The sequence below is a fragment of the Serinus canaria genome, chromosome 1 (assembly GCF_022539315.1).
Source record: "Serinus canaria isolate serCan28SL12 chromosome 1, serCan2020, whole genome shotgun sequence".
NCBI classification, from domain to species: domain Eukaryota; kingdom Metazoa; phylum Chordata; class Aves; order Passeriformes; family Fringillidae; genus Serinus; species Serinus canaria.
In genome coordinates, this window is record NC_066313.1 from 75,103,783 (window position 1) to 75,119,670 (window position 15,888).

The following is a 15,888-nucleotide window of genomic DNA, read 5'->3' on the forward strand; positions in this document are numbered from 1 at the left end:
GTGGAATTAATGCCTTCAGTCACCCAAAAGCAACTCACAGAAACTCTGAAGCAGAAGATTTGATTATGAATTGTTGTTTCAATGTGGAGCAGCACTCTGAGAGTATTATTTACACTTAACTTATTGTAACCAGTTTATATGATTCAATTGAGGTGAATGTTCCCATGGTATTTAAAAATTTCTGAGTTTCCTAAAGGCCATAATGTAGAACTCAAGCATTGTGCAAGTAAAAAACCCTGCAGTTAATAATATGTCTGAGAAATCAACCACATGCATATTTTATATTCATATCATCTGAAGAGAATGAGTTGCTTTTCCAGTGTAGACTGAAATGTAAAAGGAAAAATAAATATTTGGACCATATTTGTTTGGATGTAATCATATGTATGGGAAGTTATATATTCACAATTTGGCTGTGTTTATTTCAACATGCAAGGCTCCAGATCTCATATCTGACATATTGACAGTGTTATGTCAAGTTGCCTGGGAGCTGTGTACATTCAAGCTTGCCATGCTTGGAGCAGACAAGATCTGCATGGGAGATGATTGTGGAGGGTCTGAGTGCTCCACTTCCTGCTGGGACAAGGAGAAAAACGAGGCACTGTCGCCGAGCCTGGGATTTCCCAGAGTTTCATCACACTTGATGTCTGCCCCAATTCTCCAGCTGCTGAAATCTGGTCACCATTGTGGAATGCCAGCCTTTGTTTAACAAATAAATAATCTAGCATTGTTGCTCTGGGGAAAATGAAAAGCATTCATCTTAATTAAGTCCTTGCATTAGTTTTCCTTTCCAGTCTATAAACCAGTCTCAGACTGATGGTGTTTAGGTGCAAGGTGGGAGCTGCACAATGCAGAAGTTTTGACTGCTTGGGTTTGGCCATAGTGGTGACGTGCTCGTTTTGCCCCACCTTTCTCACTACATGCATTCAGTACATGGATTTGCAGTATCCAGCAGTCTGTTCAAGGATGTTATGACTTGCTTGTAGGATGGTTGGGAAAGTAGAGAGAGGAATGGGGCACTTCTGTGCTCATGCTGTACCATAAACCACCTCTGTGGAGAAGAGAGGAGTTTTTTGGTGGGTTTTTGTGGTGGGTCTTTTGTAGGTTTGTTTGTTTGTTTTGGGGTGTTTGCGTTTTGTTTGGTTTTTTTTTTTGGCATCAAGTAGAATACATTATTCTCATAGTCTTGTAAATTGGCTGTTTCATATTCAAGGTGTCTTTTCCCCCTGTCATTAAACTTGGCAAAGTCCCTGACCTTTGTTGCAGATTATGTACATGCGAACTTTCCGAAACAAAACAATTTTAAGTTATTCAGCTGTCAAAGTGTGTCAGAACCAGTTTAACATGTGATTAAAAACTGTATTGCTGTTCTTGGATAACCAAGTTTCTTTAACCTCTGAAACAAAAGAAAAAGACTTTCCTAGACTGAGAAACATAAGAAGAATTCCACTGATTAACACTAGTGCGTGGGAAAGGGCAGGGCTGTGAGGTCTCTGCTAACTGGAATCCCTCATGTTAGTAATAATAAAAATGGCACATGGCATTGGAGCACTTAGAGCAGTGATACAGGCCTGCTCCTGTCTGGCTTCTCAGGTGATTTTGGGAAATTGATATTTTGAATATGTTTCAGTCTCTGCATAATCTAAAATTACTAAAGGTCAAAGAAGTAATAATTCTAATACATACACTTTTTCTAGAGGAAGACTCAGTTAATTTGGTTTTTAATGGCTTTAACCTTTGTGATGGTTGCAGGCTGTTCTTCCACGAGTTCCAGATGTCTTCAAGGGAAGCCCTGGGCAATTTAGTGAGATAACAATATATAAATCATGGGCATGGGTAGTTACCAGCTGAGGACTATGAGCTGTCTCCAGGGCCTGTGAATCATCTGGCTTTTACCTTCTGTGTGATTGTCCTTTGGCTTTCTGTAACATTTTGCTCCAGCCTTTCTGACTTGAGACTGCTGGATGGGGGGATAGGCTCTCAAAACTGTATTGCCCCCCACTGCTTCACTTTTGGAAGCTGAAGGGAAGACCCACACACTGTCCTGGAAAATGGCTTGTCAAGTGAACTACATGCAGAAGTTATGCTGTCCTCAGTTAAGAATGCCTGGGCCTGAATTTCCCAGGTTTATAGAAAAGAGATGTTCCATAGCTCAAAAGTAAGCTTTCTCCCATGCCTTGTCCTGTTGTCTGCTTCACAGCTGTGATCAGAGAGAACATTCCTCCTGCAGGTGGTGGGAGGGAGGCTCCTTCACCTCCATGGAGCCCAGCAACAGAGCTCCACATTTATGGCCAGACCTCATACTGGGATTCCTGTTGGGTGTCCCCCACATACCAGTAGGCTGCTGCCATCTCATTTCTCCATTAGTCCAGCATTCCCAGCCTCAAAGGCAAGCACCAGCTCCATTCACTTCCCTTTCTCAATATTATTCAGGGTTTGGAACTCAGTGACAATATATAGGACTGTCTTTTCCTAAACTCCTCATTTCACTTGTTCTTTCCACAAAATTAATGGCTCCTGACCACACGTGCTGGGATTGTTGGTGTCTGGGACATGTGAGGAGGAGATTTCCTCACTGTTTCCCAGCTCTCTGAATCTCTACTGCTTTTGAAAGCTGTGCCTATTCACAGTGCTGATTCCTGAGCAATTCCCAGAATTTTGGAGAGAAAACCCACCATGTATAATTAAGGAAGGCGTAATGACTGGAAAGAATAAATAGTTAACTGATAAACCAAGTATTGCAATTAAAAATGCTCCTCTGGTAGTTTGTTTCGATATGATAACACCACGTTCTTTTGTTTTCAGGTGTGGCTCGATCTTTTGAAGCCTGTTATGAAACAGATTAGAAGTAAGTACTTCCTTGTTGACATTTCTTTCCTCAGTCTGAGAGTGCTTGAATAAATTAGGACTCTGTCGGTTGCAATCTTTATATTCTCAACCTTCTGCACTAAATGTTGCTGGAATTATTTTCTGATTCTGGCCTGTCCTTAAAAGATGTACCTGTGAAGTTATGTCTCATGAGGAAATGAACAGGCTGACCCCAGCCCATGGGAGGCTGGAGTTCAGTCAGTCACTGGAGGAGGCACTGGTGGCAATGGAGGGAACAGCTTTGTAGGAAAAGGACTAAAGGAACATACATTGCTGGCTGGTAGTAGCAGGAATCAGAATAGAAGGAAAACAGCAGGAAGGCTTTATTACTGGGATGGAGCTGCCAGATGTATTACCACTGTGTGGAGATTGCTGCAGAGCCTGGGACATTTGGAGACCAAGAAGAGGAAAGAGTTGAGGTGGGGGAAGCTACAGTGGGTGGTAGGAAAGAACAGGAAATTGTAAATAGCCACCAGCTCTGGAGAGAGTAGAAGTGAACAGGAAAGGTTCTGATTATTTTCTTTCTCTGTCAACTGTCAGCCAAGTTCTTAATTTATGGAGCTTTGCCACTGAGATTCAGTTTTTCTAGGTGCTTTTCTGGTCATATTAGTCTGAGTGTATGCTCTGGTAGCTCTCCCTCTCACAAGATAGGGATGCATTGGTCCTTTTGTCACTGGTTATACTTGTAAGAATTGGAACAAATGTGCTGTTCTTAAAACAGAAATAGTAATTTGCTAGTGGACTTCAAAAGTAGTGTGTTTTTTAGCTCCCTCCTGTTCTGAAGCAAGGAAAGTAGATACACATATATTTTATTGGATCAGGTGACGTAATTGCTCAAAACATACTTGGTTTTGGCAGAGTAGCCCTTGACCAAGTTACTGTTCTCTTTTATTGTGTGTAAATTTTATTGGGCAGTCTCCAAATATCCTGCACACTAACAAAGGACACGAGGTTAGCATGTCTGCATGCACTGCAGGTTATGTGAATCATCCCTTGTACATCACTGTGCATATTTGGCCAGGGTGTTATTGATGTTTGTTAACTTCCTTTGACATTTTCCCTAGGACCGAAGCACGTTGTTGTAAAATTTGTGGTAAAATTCTTCCCACCCGACCACGCTCAGCTGCAGGAGGAACTGACGAGGTTAGTAGCTGTGTGACTATTTCTTCCTGTTAAATCTCTCATGGACAGAGGGGAGAAAATGAAATTTGAGATGACTGGGTGAGGATTTTAGCTTGGTGTTATTTGTCCCAGCTTTGAATGCACCTGAAAAAACAGGCCCTAAGATTCAGCTGCAGTCTGTGCTGAGAGGTTCTGCAAAGTGCAGAAGTCCTTTGCATCCTTGGATATGGAGTCCTGGGAGAGCTTTACTAACCCCAAGAGAAGTCAGTTTGGCACCAGGGTTCTCTGTTTGGCACCATCAAGTCATGTATGGGCACCCTGGGGTGCCCCTCTGCCAAGGGACATGTGTGACTCTGCACCTCCGTTTGGGAGAGAGCTGTTGGGTGTGAATTGCTGATTTGCAGCAGCATTGGACCCTGTCTTGTAGCCAACACAAATGCCAAAGGTTTGCACAGCAGGTGGAAGTGTGACTTTGGAGATGGAGAAATACAAAGGAGAAGGAATAAAATGAAAAATAAGAATGTAGAGAAAGATACACACGTATGAAGACAGAGGACCTTAATGCTAATGTTTAAATGCTTTTCAGTGCATTTTAAAACTTCATTTAAGCTTTGAATTTCACTCTGTATTGGCAGAAAAACTTATATTTCTCTGTGAGTAAGTATGTGTATGAGGGACTGTTAAGGTTCTTTTTTTACCAGCAGGTCCTTCATTTGTGGTCAGAAACATTGCTTTGTTGCAGTATTTCTTCATTGCAACTTTTCACTCTTTTTCTGGTCTACAGTATTATTAGCATTTCATTACATGTTTCCATTCTGATTCAGAATATTCACTATTAGTTTTTATTTTCAATCTTCTCAAAAGACAAAGTCCTCTTTTGCAGAGAGCTCTAGTGTCCTTATGACTTGCATTATAAAGAACAAGTCTACTTTTGTGATGTTCACTGTTTATCTTTGTAGTGTTTTTATTTTAGCAATAGAGCATTGGAATAGGAAAAAAAAAAAAGATATTGCTTGATGGCCCGGAAAGAGAAAAGTAGAAATGTGGGGTAGGAAGAAGGAGTATTTACTTGGTAAAGACTAAAGAATAAAAGAAAGAGTAAAAAGAATAAAGGGATGAATGAAAACTTGCCATGTGATATTATTAATGAAACATTTCTGAATAGACGCTCTGCATATTTGTGTGAACTGAAAATTAATTTTTGGTAATCTCAGTCTGTACCTAGAGATGTGTCTCTTAATCCTAATGACTTTTTTTTTGGTTAGATTTTAAATATGTATGCTAAGGGACTTGAATATATATACATAGCAGTGTGTAGGATGTGAAAGCATATCCGTGGGGAACTGCTTCATCACTTGAAGAAGAAGAGACTATAACAGTTTTGTGCTATGTTCCTCTACCAGGGTGAATTTTGTATGGGTAAACAGATGTCTGCAGGTTTCAAAAGGATGTTATGTAGATCTGCTGCATTATTTCAGTATGTACACAAAGTACTTTTCCATACTCCTCAAATCAGCTTGCCCTTTTCATTTAGTGCACCTACATCTTCTCATTCAGAAACTCACTGTTCAAATGAGAGTTTTGTTTAAATCTGTTAAAATCTAGTCTTACTAAAATTATTGAGATCCTGGTGTGAGTTCTGCAGAGGAGCTGCAGTCCTTGGAAGGCTTGTTAAGGTGTGTCTCACCACTTCAGGTTTCATACCAGCTGTAGGAAAAATGCCCATTGCTAGCTCTTCTTTTTTTGAGGGAAGAATTGGATACTGGGTGGAACTAAGCCAATTTCTGTTGTAGCGAGAAGAAATGTAAATGATGAAATAATGTCTTGGATTCTGTTGCCTGTGCATTTAAGCTGGCAGTGTAGAAGTGCCCTGCATGGCTGAAGTGATTTGGAGGCAATGTTAGAAAGGGCTGGTACATGGACAGTGCAGATATTAGGGCCACAAAGGTGTCAGAGCTAGCTAGAGTAGTTTGATCAAGATTTTGTGCCTCATTCCCAAGTGAGTGCCAAGGTGGAAGTTTAGAGTTCACTTTGTATTCTACAAGAAGCAACTGATAACTCTAAATCACTGGTTTATCTGTCATTTCTTCATGGTTAGAAGCAGCTGCATTATCTCTAGCTGAATAGTTAATAGCTGTCACGTTTTCTAGCACTGTCATATCTCGTTGCTCTGGTTCAAAATGGAAGGAGGAAGAGAGAAAAAGAGAGGTATCTTGGTTCTTCAAAGCAGCCACCATGTACAGCTCCAATGGCAGTAATACAGTATCTGTTTTATTTACCCTCTAAACTTAGGTAGTTCAGATCACTTCTGTAGATTCCAAAGTGTGAAGGGAAGGTGCATGTTGGGATACTTTCCCCTCTTTCCCTCCTGCTTTGTGTAACTCTTGGTTCACTTTTGTTTTGCAGGTACCTATTTGCATTGCAAGTGAAGCAGGACCTGGCACAGGGAAGGCTAACATGTAATGATACCAGCACTGCCCTCCTAATCTCACATATAGTACAGTGTAAGTTCCCTTTTCTTTCCAGGATGCTTGGCTGGACATGCTTTGCAGGGTTACCTGTTTGTAGCTGCTGTAGGGACAGGTTTAAGCCATATTGACAATTTATTGTAGCTCTGTATAATGGCATTCAAACACAGATAATTTACTATTTCAAACAAAGAAGAGTTTCTGGTCACTGGATTTGAAGTTTCAAAGCATTTGATAGGCTGCCAAAGATCATTTAATAAGTAGTTTGTGGACAGTGGCAAATATGTTGAATTCTGCTGAAATCCTGTTTTATTATACTTTGCATCATGTCAGTAGGGTATTCAAATTCCTGGAGATCTGTATGCTGTCTAGAGAATGTAGTAAATAAACATGCTTAGAATGCCAGACTAAATCACAGTCCTAAGAGGAAACTGATAGGGAAGAAAAGAAAACAATAGTTTTGAAGCCCTTTCTTTTTTAATTGCAAAGTATGCACAATAACACTATCCAGTAGAATCATACATTAATTTTGTTCATGACATCAAAGCTTCTTTTAGCTTCCACATCACTTGAAAGACAGTATATGTTTTCCCTTTCAAGACTTTATGGATACTCATCTTGAGAATAACATTAGGAAAAACCATTTAGCAGCAAGTGTAATGGTTGTAATAGACATTGGTTTGCATGGTAAATGTACAATTCCACATTGTGTACTTGCACTGTAATGCTATTGTATGGAAAGTGCGGTCAGCAAAGACATTTGGAAGCTCCTAGGAGGTGACCAGATAAATCTCATGATTTTTTGACATAGTCTGTTAGAGTGTTAGGGCAGTTTCTAATCAGTTGCTGTTGGAAAGGCAGGTATTTATGGTTCTGTTTGCTATGGTCATCATTGACCAGTGGGACTGAGTAGCAGTAAGATGCTGTGAAATTCTGTAGTCCTCATACCGTTTTAAAATTGAGTATTTTGGCAGCACAGACTTAAAGAATAAAACCCTTGACTAGTGAGGTTTTTGTCTCTTGTTTTTTCCTGCTACAGTGTCCAGCAATCCAGCTGTATTTCTTTTCTCAGTTTAGCTAGTTCCTAAGTTTCTTTAATCTCAGGCAGTTCAAAGAATCTTGATAATATGGGGAAATTGAGTCTCAGCATTCTAGAAGGCTGAGTTTTGGTACTAAATGTCTGTGCACATTTAGTACCAAAACAAAGAAAGATGTTGAGGAGCATACACCCTAATGCATGTGTCTCTCTTCATTTGAGATATTGATTTATGATCATGTTTGCTAGAAAACTCTGCTAGAAGTTTGCAGTTGTCCTTTTCATTTGTGCATCTTGTGTCTCATGAACATTTTTCTGTGAAAATTTTCTCAGGTAAGAGTCTGTAGCTGTATCTTACTTGCATGGCTGTCTTTATTTTCTCTCTAGTTTATTTTTCAATAGCAAAAGAAATGTGTATTTGTCTGCAATAAAAATCAGAGTAAACAGATGATAAGAGTAATGGTATCAAAAAGGAAAGATTGAGAGTGCAGGTTAGTTATTGTATGTCTTACTAATGCTGTGCCTATGAGTGGTTTCCATGGGGAATATCTGATTCCAGGAGGCCCATATATTATGTATGTAAGCTTATGTCAGTGTTATATACTGTTACTTATCATAAAATCACAATATGACAGCAAATAAGTTTCTGCTGAATTAGCATGTATATTACAGAATGATTTTTTTTTTTAATTTGAAACATTCAATTTAAAGCTACCTTAAAAGCATTGTAAAAAGTGTTAGAAGGGAGAGGACCCTTGGATACTGCAAACAATGCACTACAGTGAGTGTGTGAGGTATGAAGATGGACTGACCATGAGCCAGAGTGTGCCCAGGTTGCCAAGAAGGCCAGTGTCACCCTGGCCTGTATCAAGAACAGTGTAACAGCAGGACCAGGGCTGTCATTGTCTGTCCCCCTGTACTCAGCACTGATGAGGCCACACCTCGTATCCTGTGTCCAGTTTTGTGTCCCTCAGAAAGACATTCAAGGTGCTAGAGTGTGTCCAGACAAGAGCAAGGAAGCTGGGGAATATTCTGGAGCAAAGGTCTTATTAGGAGTAGCTGAGGGAGCTGAGGTGGTTTAGCCTGGAGAAGAGGATGACTGGGGGGCCTTATCATTGCCTACAATTGCCTGACAGGAGGTTGTAGACAGGTGGAGGTCACCCTTTTTTCCCAGGTAACAAGTGACAGGACAAGAGGAAATGGCCTCAAGTTGTACCAGGGAAGCTTTAGATTGGATACTAGGAAAAATTTCGTCATGGAAATAAGAAATTCAAGCATTGGAATCGGCTTCTCCAGGAAGTGGTAGAGTCACCATCCCTGGAGGTATTTAAGGGATGTGTAGATGTGGCACTCAGGGACTGGTGGGCTTGGCAGTGCTGGGTTAGCAGTTGGGCTTGGTGGTCTTAGGGGTCTTTTCCAAATGAAGCAATTCTATAATGCTGTCATAAGAGGAAAAGAGCTGAAATACAAAGCTTTAGATGGATCAGAGGTGCTAATGCAGACAGAATACTGCATGGTGTAATGCACTTGCCAGGTAAGAGAAAACACATCAGCAGTGTAAATAAGTCTTTGGCTAAATCACATGAAAAGATTTTAAAGAATGTGAGGCTGACAATATCTGCAGTATAATTTCCTCTCATTCTCGATGAGGTTCTGCTAGAAAGTTATTCAAGGTGGAAAAGGAGAGTAAGGTGGTAAATAAAAGCTTGTGGAGTACAAGGTCAGAGAGAACAAATTCAGAACTTGAAAGCCAGGAAAACAATTTTGATTAAGGATTAGCAGCTGAAAAATGAGAATATTTTAAAAATCATGTAGAGTTGAAGAAAGTGTCTTCTGTACTTTTGACTCTGTAGAAAGCCCTACAGGAGGTGTGGTAAGCTGTACACAGACTTAGGGGTTTTGAACTGCATTTTGAAGAATCCAGGCCCATCATGTTTTAGGTGTTGCAAACTTAGGTGGGCTTATGGCTTCATTAAAGAACAGAAACTTGCCATTTATTTGAGGTAGGATTAAAAACAGACCCTGAAGATTTCTGAGACTGGGATGAGTAAAACAGGAAGCAGAGAGCTGTTTCTGAGATGGGGACAAATGGGACAGTTGTAAAAAGGGAAATTCTCAAAGGTTGTGTGGTATTTCTACCATTTTAAGAAATGATTGAGAGCAGATGTGGTGAATGAGGGGGTGTAAATCAGACAGTGTCAGTTTTCAACTCTTTTCCACCTCTGACCTTCAAAGTAAAAAAAAGTCATCATGTGTCTGCAGGCAGTTTGAGTCAAAAAAGCTACTGCTCTGTCATTCACAAATGCTTTGGTCCCTCATTTTCAGTGCCTGCACAGGCTGCTGCTTCCCCTGTGCATTTAAGGTACATCTGATCCCAGTTTGTCAGAAATACAGGGTTCTAAATGTGATCTGAAACCTTTCCTTTTTCTGAGCAGACTTAGATTGAGCAGAACTGGATCAAGGGTTCATTTGCATGGGTGAAGCAGGTGGATCTGAGCATGGGTCTGGCATATCCTGGGTCAGCTGTGCAACAGCGCATCTGACTGCATCCTGCATTTAATTTGAGGGCACTGTATTTTAATTTCCCTGGCGTTACCAAGGTAGCAGCCTTTGTTGCAGCAATGTTGCTATTACTCCATCAGGTTTGCAGGCAGAAGCTGCTAGGCCTGTTCAGTGAAAAAAAACTAATAGCAAGATTTTTCGGAGACATTCCAAGAATAGCAGGCAACAAGATAGTAATTTGGCACCCACAGATAGATTGCCTGCCCCTCACCCCCACACCTGCCAAAAAAAGGAAATTTCACTGAATGGACTGCAAAATGGAAGGTGGGTGTGCCATAATGTTGCACACACAGTGTTGAATAACTGCAGCAGATGGGAGCAGCTTTGAGGAGGAGGGAGACAGAATGTGTCTCAAACTGCTGCAGAATTAGAGGAAGACAAATGTTTCATAATCCCATGAGGTGGATTACAAGCTAGTGTTCAAACAAGCAAACAGAACCATCTTTCTGACTTTCTCTCAAAGGTTACCATGTGGAGCATGGGCCTGGAGAGGAAGCTAGTGCTTGGCTGCTCCATGGAGAGGCACCTAAGCACCGTGAGAGAGATGGATGAGTTCTGCTCAGTTAGTGCTGCCCTCCCTGTTACCCCTGCCCTTATCCCCCACACAAGCCAAGGCAGCACTGATGGCTTCATCTCTTCAGCTGACATCCAACAACTTACTTAGTTGTGGTAGATGGGAGAAGTCCTGGGTTTTCCTCTCACATATCAAATACTAACAGAGAGGAGAAGAGAGTAGTGTGTGGAAGATAATGTACTGGGAATCTGAATCGTAAAACCAGGGCACAGGTTGCAAGGAACTATGTTTGCTTCTCTGCCCTCCTCCCAGCTGTCAGGGTCTTCTGGATTGACCAGATTATTCAGATGTAATATGGTGCTTTAATAGAGTCCTCTTGCAATTCTCCACAGCTGAGATTGGGGATTTTGATGAAACCATAGATCGTGAACACTTAGCGAAGAACAAGTATATACCTCATCAAGAAGCACTAGAAGACAAAATCATGGAATTTCACCGTAACCACATGTAAGACTTGTTTAGTTTTGTTATTGGCCTTCTTTTCCCATAGAGTAGTTCTAGTGGTAAGTATATGCTAGATGTGAAGTACAAAAGAGCTTTGGACCTCTGAGTTTCTCAAAGGTTGCTTCTCAAAAACTGTTAAAGCCTATGAACTTTCTGAAGGTTATTCCTGCCTTTTTCCCATCATCATAACAAGATGTTTAAGGCACAGTTGATTCGATATCCATTCAAGCATGCTGTTATTTTACAGTCTATTTCATACAAAATGCATTACTGCTGATTTTGTGCATGCAGGTATGATTGCAAATCACAACTGATCAGTCAGGCACTTCTGACAGTAGTCCTTTGGTTTCAAGGACACTAAATGTTGCCTTTCAACCTTTCCATGCTGTATTTTGGGATCAGTTGAAGAAGGGGTTTAGTGATAGTTTTAGGAAAAGCACTGAGTACTTGCAGAATTTTGGACGTAGGGGAAGAGAATTCAAGATGACGATGCAAATTGGTATCCTAATGTCTGGAGAAAAGACCTGTACTAGGAAGATGGTGAGCAGAAGTACCAGTAAGGCTAAGAAAAGAATTTTTTACCTGTCAAGAACACTTCAAGATGTAAACAGTTTCATTTTTGAGCTAGGTTGAGTAATAGGTGAGTGGTAGTGATTTCTGTGGCAGTAATAATCAAAGCTTTGCATAATTTCATCACAATTAATGATGGTGATGATTATGGCTTCACAACATTTATGGTAAGGTTTTCATGCCTTCTGTTTTACTTCATTTTGGTATTACAATCACTTTTACAATGAATGGCATCATTACATGCTTGTATTCATTTTTTTTTAGGAATATGGCACGTCTTCTAGTGGAAACAACAAAGGGATGTAGTAAATTCTGTTAGAGCTAATGGTTTAAAATCTGTCTGTATCAGGTGTCTCAGAATTGGAGCAATCAGAATTTATAATAGACTGTAAAATCTGTGTATTTTTTGATATTTATTTAGAGTAAGTTGTTGTTCTAGCTGATAAAAGTCTGGGGATGTAGAAGAACCAAGCAGATATTATCCCTCTGACAGTTTTCAATCTCTTTGATCAAATGTCTCTTTGTTCTCTGGAGGACCTCTTGATCTCTATTAAAAGGTGTGACAAGCTTGTGAGTGTTCTCTGTTTTCCTTCTCAAGGGGACAGACACCAGCAGAGTCTGACTTCCAGCTGTTGGAGATTGCCCGTCGGCTGGAGATGTACGGGATACGCTTGCACCCAGCCAAGGACAGGGAGGGGACAAAGATCAACCTGGCTGTTGCCAACACTGGCATTCTGGTGTTTCAGGTTAGAGCATGATTTTGTACTTCATAAAGCAGAGACAGCAGTAAGAATTCAGTAAGAATTCTGAATTCCAGAATTCAGAATTCATGGAACTCAGCCATGTCTACAAACATTCAGTTGGGAAAATGCAGGAACTTCCAAAATTTTGCTAAGGATTATCTTAAACCTCCATAGCTGCATTGGGCCCTTTGCTTCCAGAGCTTTCCTACCTTATGTGAATGCACAGTGTGGAGCTCCATCTGCATCCACAATGTGCTGATCAAGATGCAAACTGAGCCGTGGCTCACAATTTGCAGGTTGGCCATGCTGACTTCTCCTACATGTAGGAGCAGGTAGGTCTTGCAGGCCTGGTGCACATTAAATGGGTGAGAAGCAGAGACAAGTAAAACAACAGATAGCTGGAGTCCATGCAGAAGGATGAAGGCAGTAAATAGAAGCTCTCTGTAGTGTTACTTCTTCAAAGTTTTTACAGTTTTCTTGACCAGCCTTGGCCTTTGCTGAATCCATGGATCTTACTTCTTTCCTTTAAAGGTCCAAACTGTTTTCCTTCTATTTTTTTCCTCTCCTTTCCTACTGCAGTCATTCTAGTTCATATTCATGAAGCATCATTAGTAAATTTGTGAAATTCTCATTCTGCAGTTCCCCTTATGTAAATAACAAATTTGGCTTTTACAACTGTGAAGCTACAGGTAGTCAGCTGGTGTCAGCTCCTTTCACTTTAGATGCTTATCTGACTGTGCTTAAAACAGTAAGTAAGCTGTTCTTTAAAATGTCCCTTTTTAACAATTGTCAAAAAAGACTACTCATTTTAACTGTTTGACTGTAATTAAAATACCAGTATTTTCAGCCTTACAAAGTACTTTGAGTCCTCTCATAAAGAAAAATAACAGCAACAAACAAGCTCAGAAGTGTCTGACCCAAATGCTTTAAGATTTAAAAATACCCAACCAAACAACTGCAAAAAGAGGCAGCAAATTAAAAAGATCCCAGATCAGCTAAATGGTGGTAGAACCCCAAAACTGAAGCATAGGTTGAAACATGAGAACACTAGGACATTGTTTGAAATGCACATAACTCAAGCAATTGTGTGTTCAGGCCCTTCCCCTGCTCCCCCACAGCATTTTCATCAGCTGAATTAATGAACTGCCAAGCCTTGTAAATTAAGGCTGTCTTCAGGTGCAAGTGTGTGTCCACAGAGAGCAGCACGGACCTCAGAGTCCCAGCACGCAGCTGAGATCCTGCTGTAAAGTGTAGCTGCAGCTTGATGGCCCAGGGCTTGATTTGACAAGGTCTGAAGTCATGTCTGCTTGGCCTGATGTGTGTGGGACTTTCAAAACAGTTTTGTTTTGTTTTTAAAGTTTCTGAAAAGCTTGGAAATTTTATTGGGTGAAGCTCCAGGACTGAATGCTGAAAGAGAAGCTGGGTTCTGACCTGCTGGAGTCTGCTCAGCAATTGGCGTCTGTCAGTAGGCTTAGGGCTTCCTTCAGCCACTTCATAGGTCAAGAGCTAAGTTCTTATTTTGCTTGTAACTGATAGAAATTGAAATATGAGGATCTCATTAGAATGACCCCAGTGAAAATAAAAGTTCACTCACAAATGGCATAAGCTGCAGTCAGACTTAAAGCCTGCCATTTATTTAGAAATCAGTGTCGGTGCTGCTGATTATTTTAAGGAGATTAATTATGTGATTCTTAGACAGCTGGTTGACTTAGCAGAGATCATTACACTGTCATTACTCCTACAGCTGTCTGGTGATGGTGCCCAAATCAACGTGGGTTTCTGCTTTTAGCAGTCCTGTAGTAGTTCTCTGTGCCGTGCTCCAGGAATGTTTGTACTGAGGTCTTCATTGAACAAACTGCTGTAGGGAATATTTTAACATACCACCTCCAATACCTGCTGACATAGATTAAAAATGAAACTTCTGGAGGGTAGGGGCTAATGATGTAGTGGCTGGGAGTTGGAGTATTATAAAGATAATTTCCTTCTTGCTGTTTGCTTATGGTATTGGTTGCTTTTTCCCAGAAAATCATTTTGTGGCTCTTCAGAGACAAATAATTTGTTTAGATTGCTTTTGCATCTGGTGGTCTTTATAAAAGGCAGTGTTTTGTGCTTCCTATACAAAACCTGCAGTTGCTTTTTTTTCCCCACAGTTAAGCAATATTTAAAGAGATACTTATTTTGCCCTGCAGACATAAAAAGGGGGAGAAAATCTACTTCATCAAAGTGAGGTGACATGTGTCTGGATTCACTGCATCCTCTGTCACTGGTGGAAATAGAGTGAGGCACCTTTGGAAGGTGATTTAGTCCACAGAAAATCTTGAGTCTGTATAGTAGCACAAAATAGCAGAATCTGGTCCACCCTGTCTTGTGCAATGATACTGACTTGGATATTTCCACAGTAACTAGTCCTGTATTGGAAGAGTTTAACCATAAGTGCCTGCCTTCAGTCATTGCACCAGATGTTTATGGTTTGCATTATCAGAGGATGAGTTATAAGAAATGTCATCATTTCAAGTGAAGTGAACAGATGATTGATTTATGACAAGCTTCTTTAGTGGTTTAGATTTTTCCATTCGGATCTGGAATGATTAAACCCAGCTGGCTTTGTTCTCTGTAGGGTCACACCAAGATCAATGCCTTCAACTGGGCTAAGGTTCGGAAGCTGAGCTTCAAGAGGAAACGTTTTCTTATCAAACTACGGCCTGATGTGAATGTAAGTCCTTGGTAGGAGTTGATGAAGTTTACAAAAGGTGGTTTGGTAAATTTCTACTCACAGATCACACGTGTTTTTTATCACCTCATGAATATTTTAATTGCTTATGTTCTCTGTTGGTGTTGTGCATATCAACCTGGCATCTCAGGTGAGCATCATCAGGTGAGCAGTCCTGGCAAAGGACATGTAAACTGAGTCAAGCATAATAGAATGTCCCAGAGTCATCTTCTGCTTGCAGCTCTGGTACTATATCATCAATTCTTAAGGTATAGCAAATAATCAACTTCTTCTCACTAACGTTCAAACCACTGCTTTATCTCTGTCATATTTGCCAATGAAAGGAAGTTTGAGCAATAGCTTTGATATTGACAGGCAGACCAGCAATGTCTCAACATTAGAGGGACAGAGCCTGCTAAGCCTGAAAGCCAATAATAAGTTGGGAAGAAGCTTTTGGGGTCTTTTTTTTTTCTTTTTTTTTTAGCATAGCTCCTAATTTGTCAATGCATTTCTCTAATCTATGTTGCTGCCCAGCTTACATTGCAAATGCTATCCCAATTTTCAGAGTTCATTCCAGGACACCCTGGAATTCCTTATGGCCAGTCGAGATTTTTGCAAGTCTTTCTGGAAGATCTGTGTGGAGCATCATGCCTTTTTCAGGCTTTTTGAGGAACCTAAACCAAAGCCTAAACCTGTTCTTTTTTCTAGAGGTTCTTCATTTAGGTTCAGGTAAGACATGTACTCTTTCCACCTTTGTTGCCTCTTCATTTCAAAATCACATCCATAATGGT

General features: G+C 40.5%; 1 protein-coding gene across 5 annotated transcripts in view; it reads left to right on the forward strand.

Moving 5' to 3' along the window:
- Positions 1 to 15,888, forward strand: part of FARP1 (FERM, ARH/RhoGEF and pleckstrin domain protein 1) — a 200,720-nt gene that overhangs the window by 134,455 nt on the left and 50,377 nt on the right. For all 5 annotated transcript variants that reach the window (XM_030234265.2, XM_050985358.1, XM_050985889.1 and 2 more), the window contains exons 4-10: positions 2,806 to 2,848; positions 3,933 to 4,011; positions 6,397 to 6,494; positions 10,963 to 11,077; positions 12,243 to 12,390; positions 15,005 to 15,100; positions 15,663 to 15,826. In XM_030234265.2, the coding sequence (XP_030090125.2) occupies positions 2,806 to 2,848; positions 3,933 to 4,011; positions 6,397 to 6,494; positions 10,963 to 11,077; positions 12,243 to 12,390; positions 15,005 to 15,100; positions 15,663 to 15,826 (743 nt within the window). The remainder of the gene's footprint in view (positions 1 to 2,805; positions 2,849 to 3,932; positions 4,012 to 6,396; positions 6,495 to 10,962; positions 11,078 to 12,242; positions 12,391 to 15,004; positions 15,101 to 15,662; positions 15,827 to 15,888) is intronic.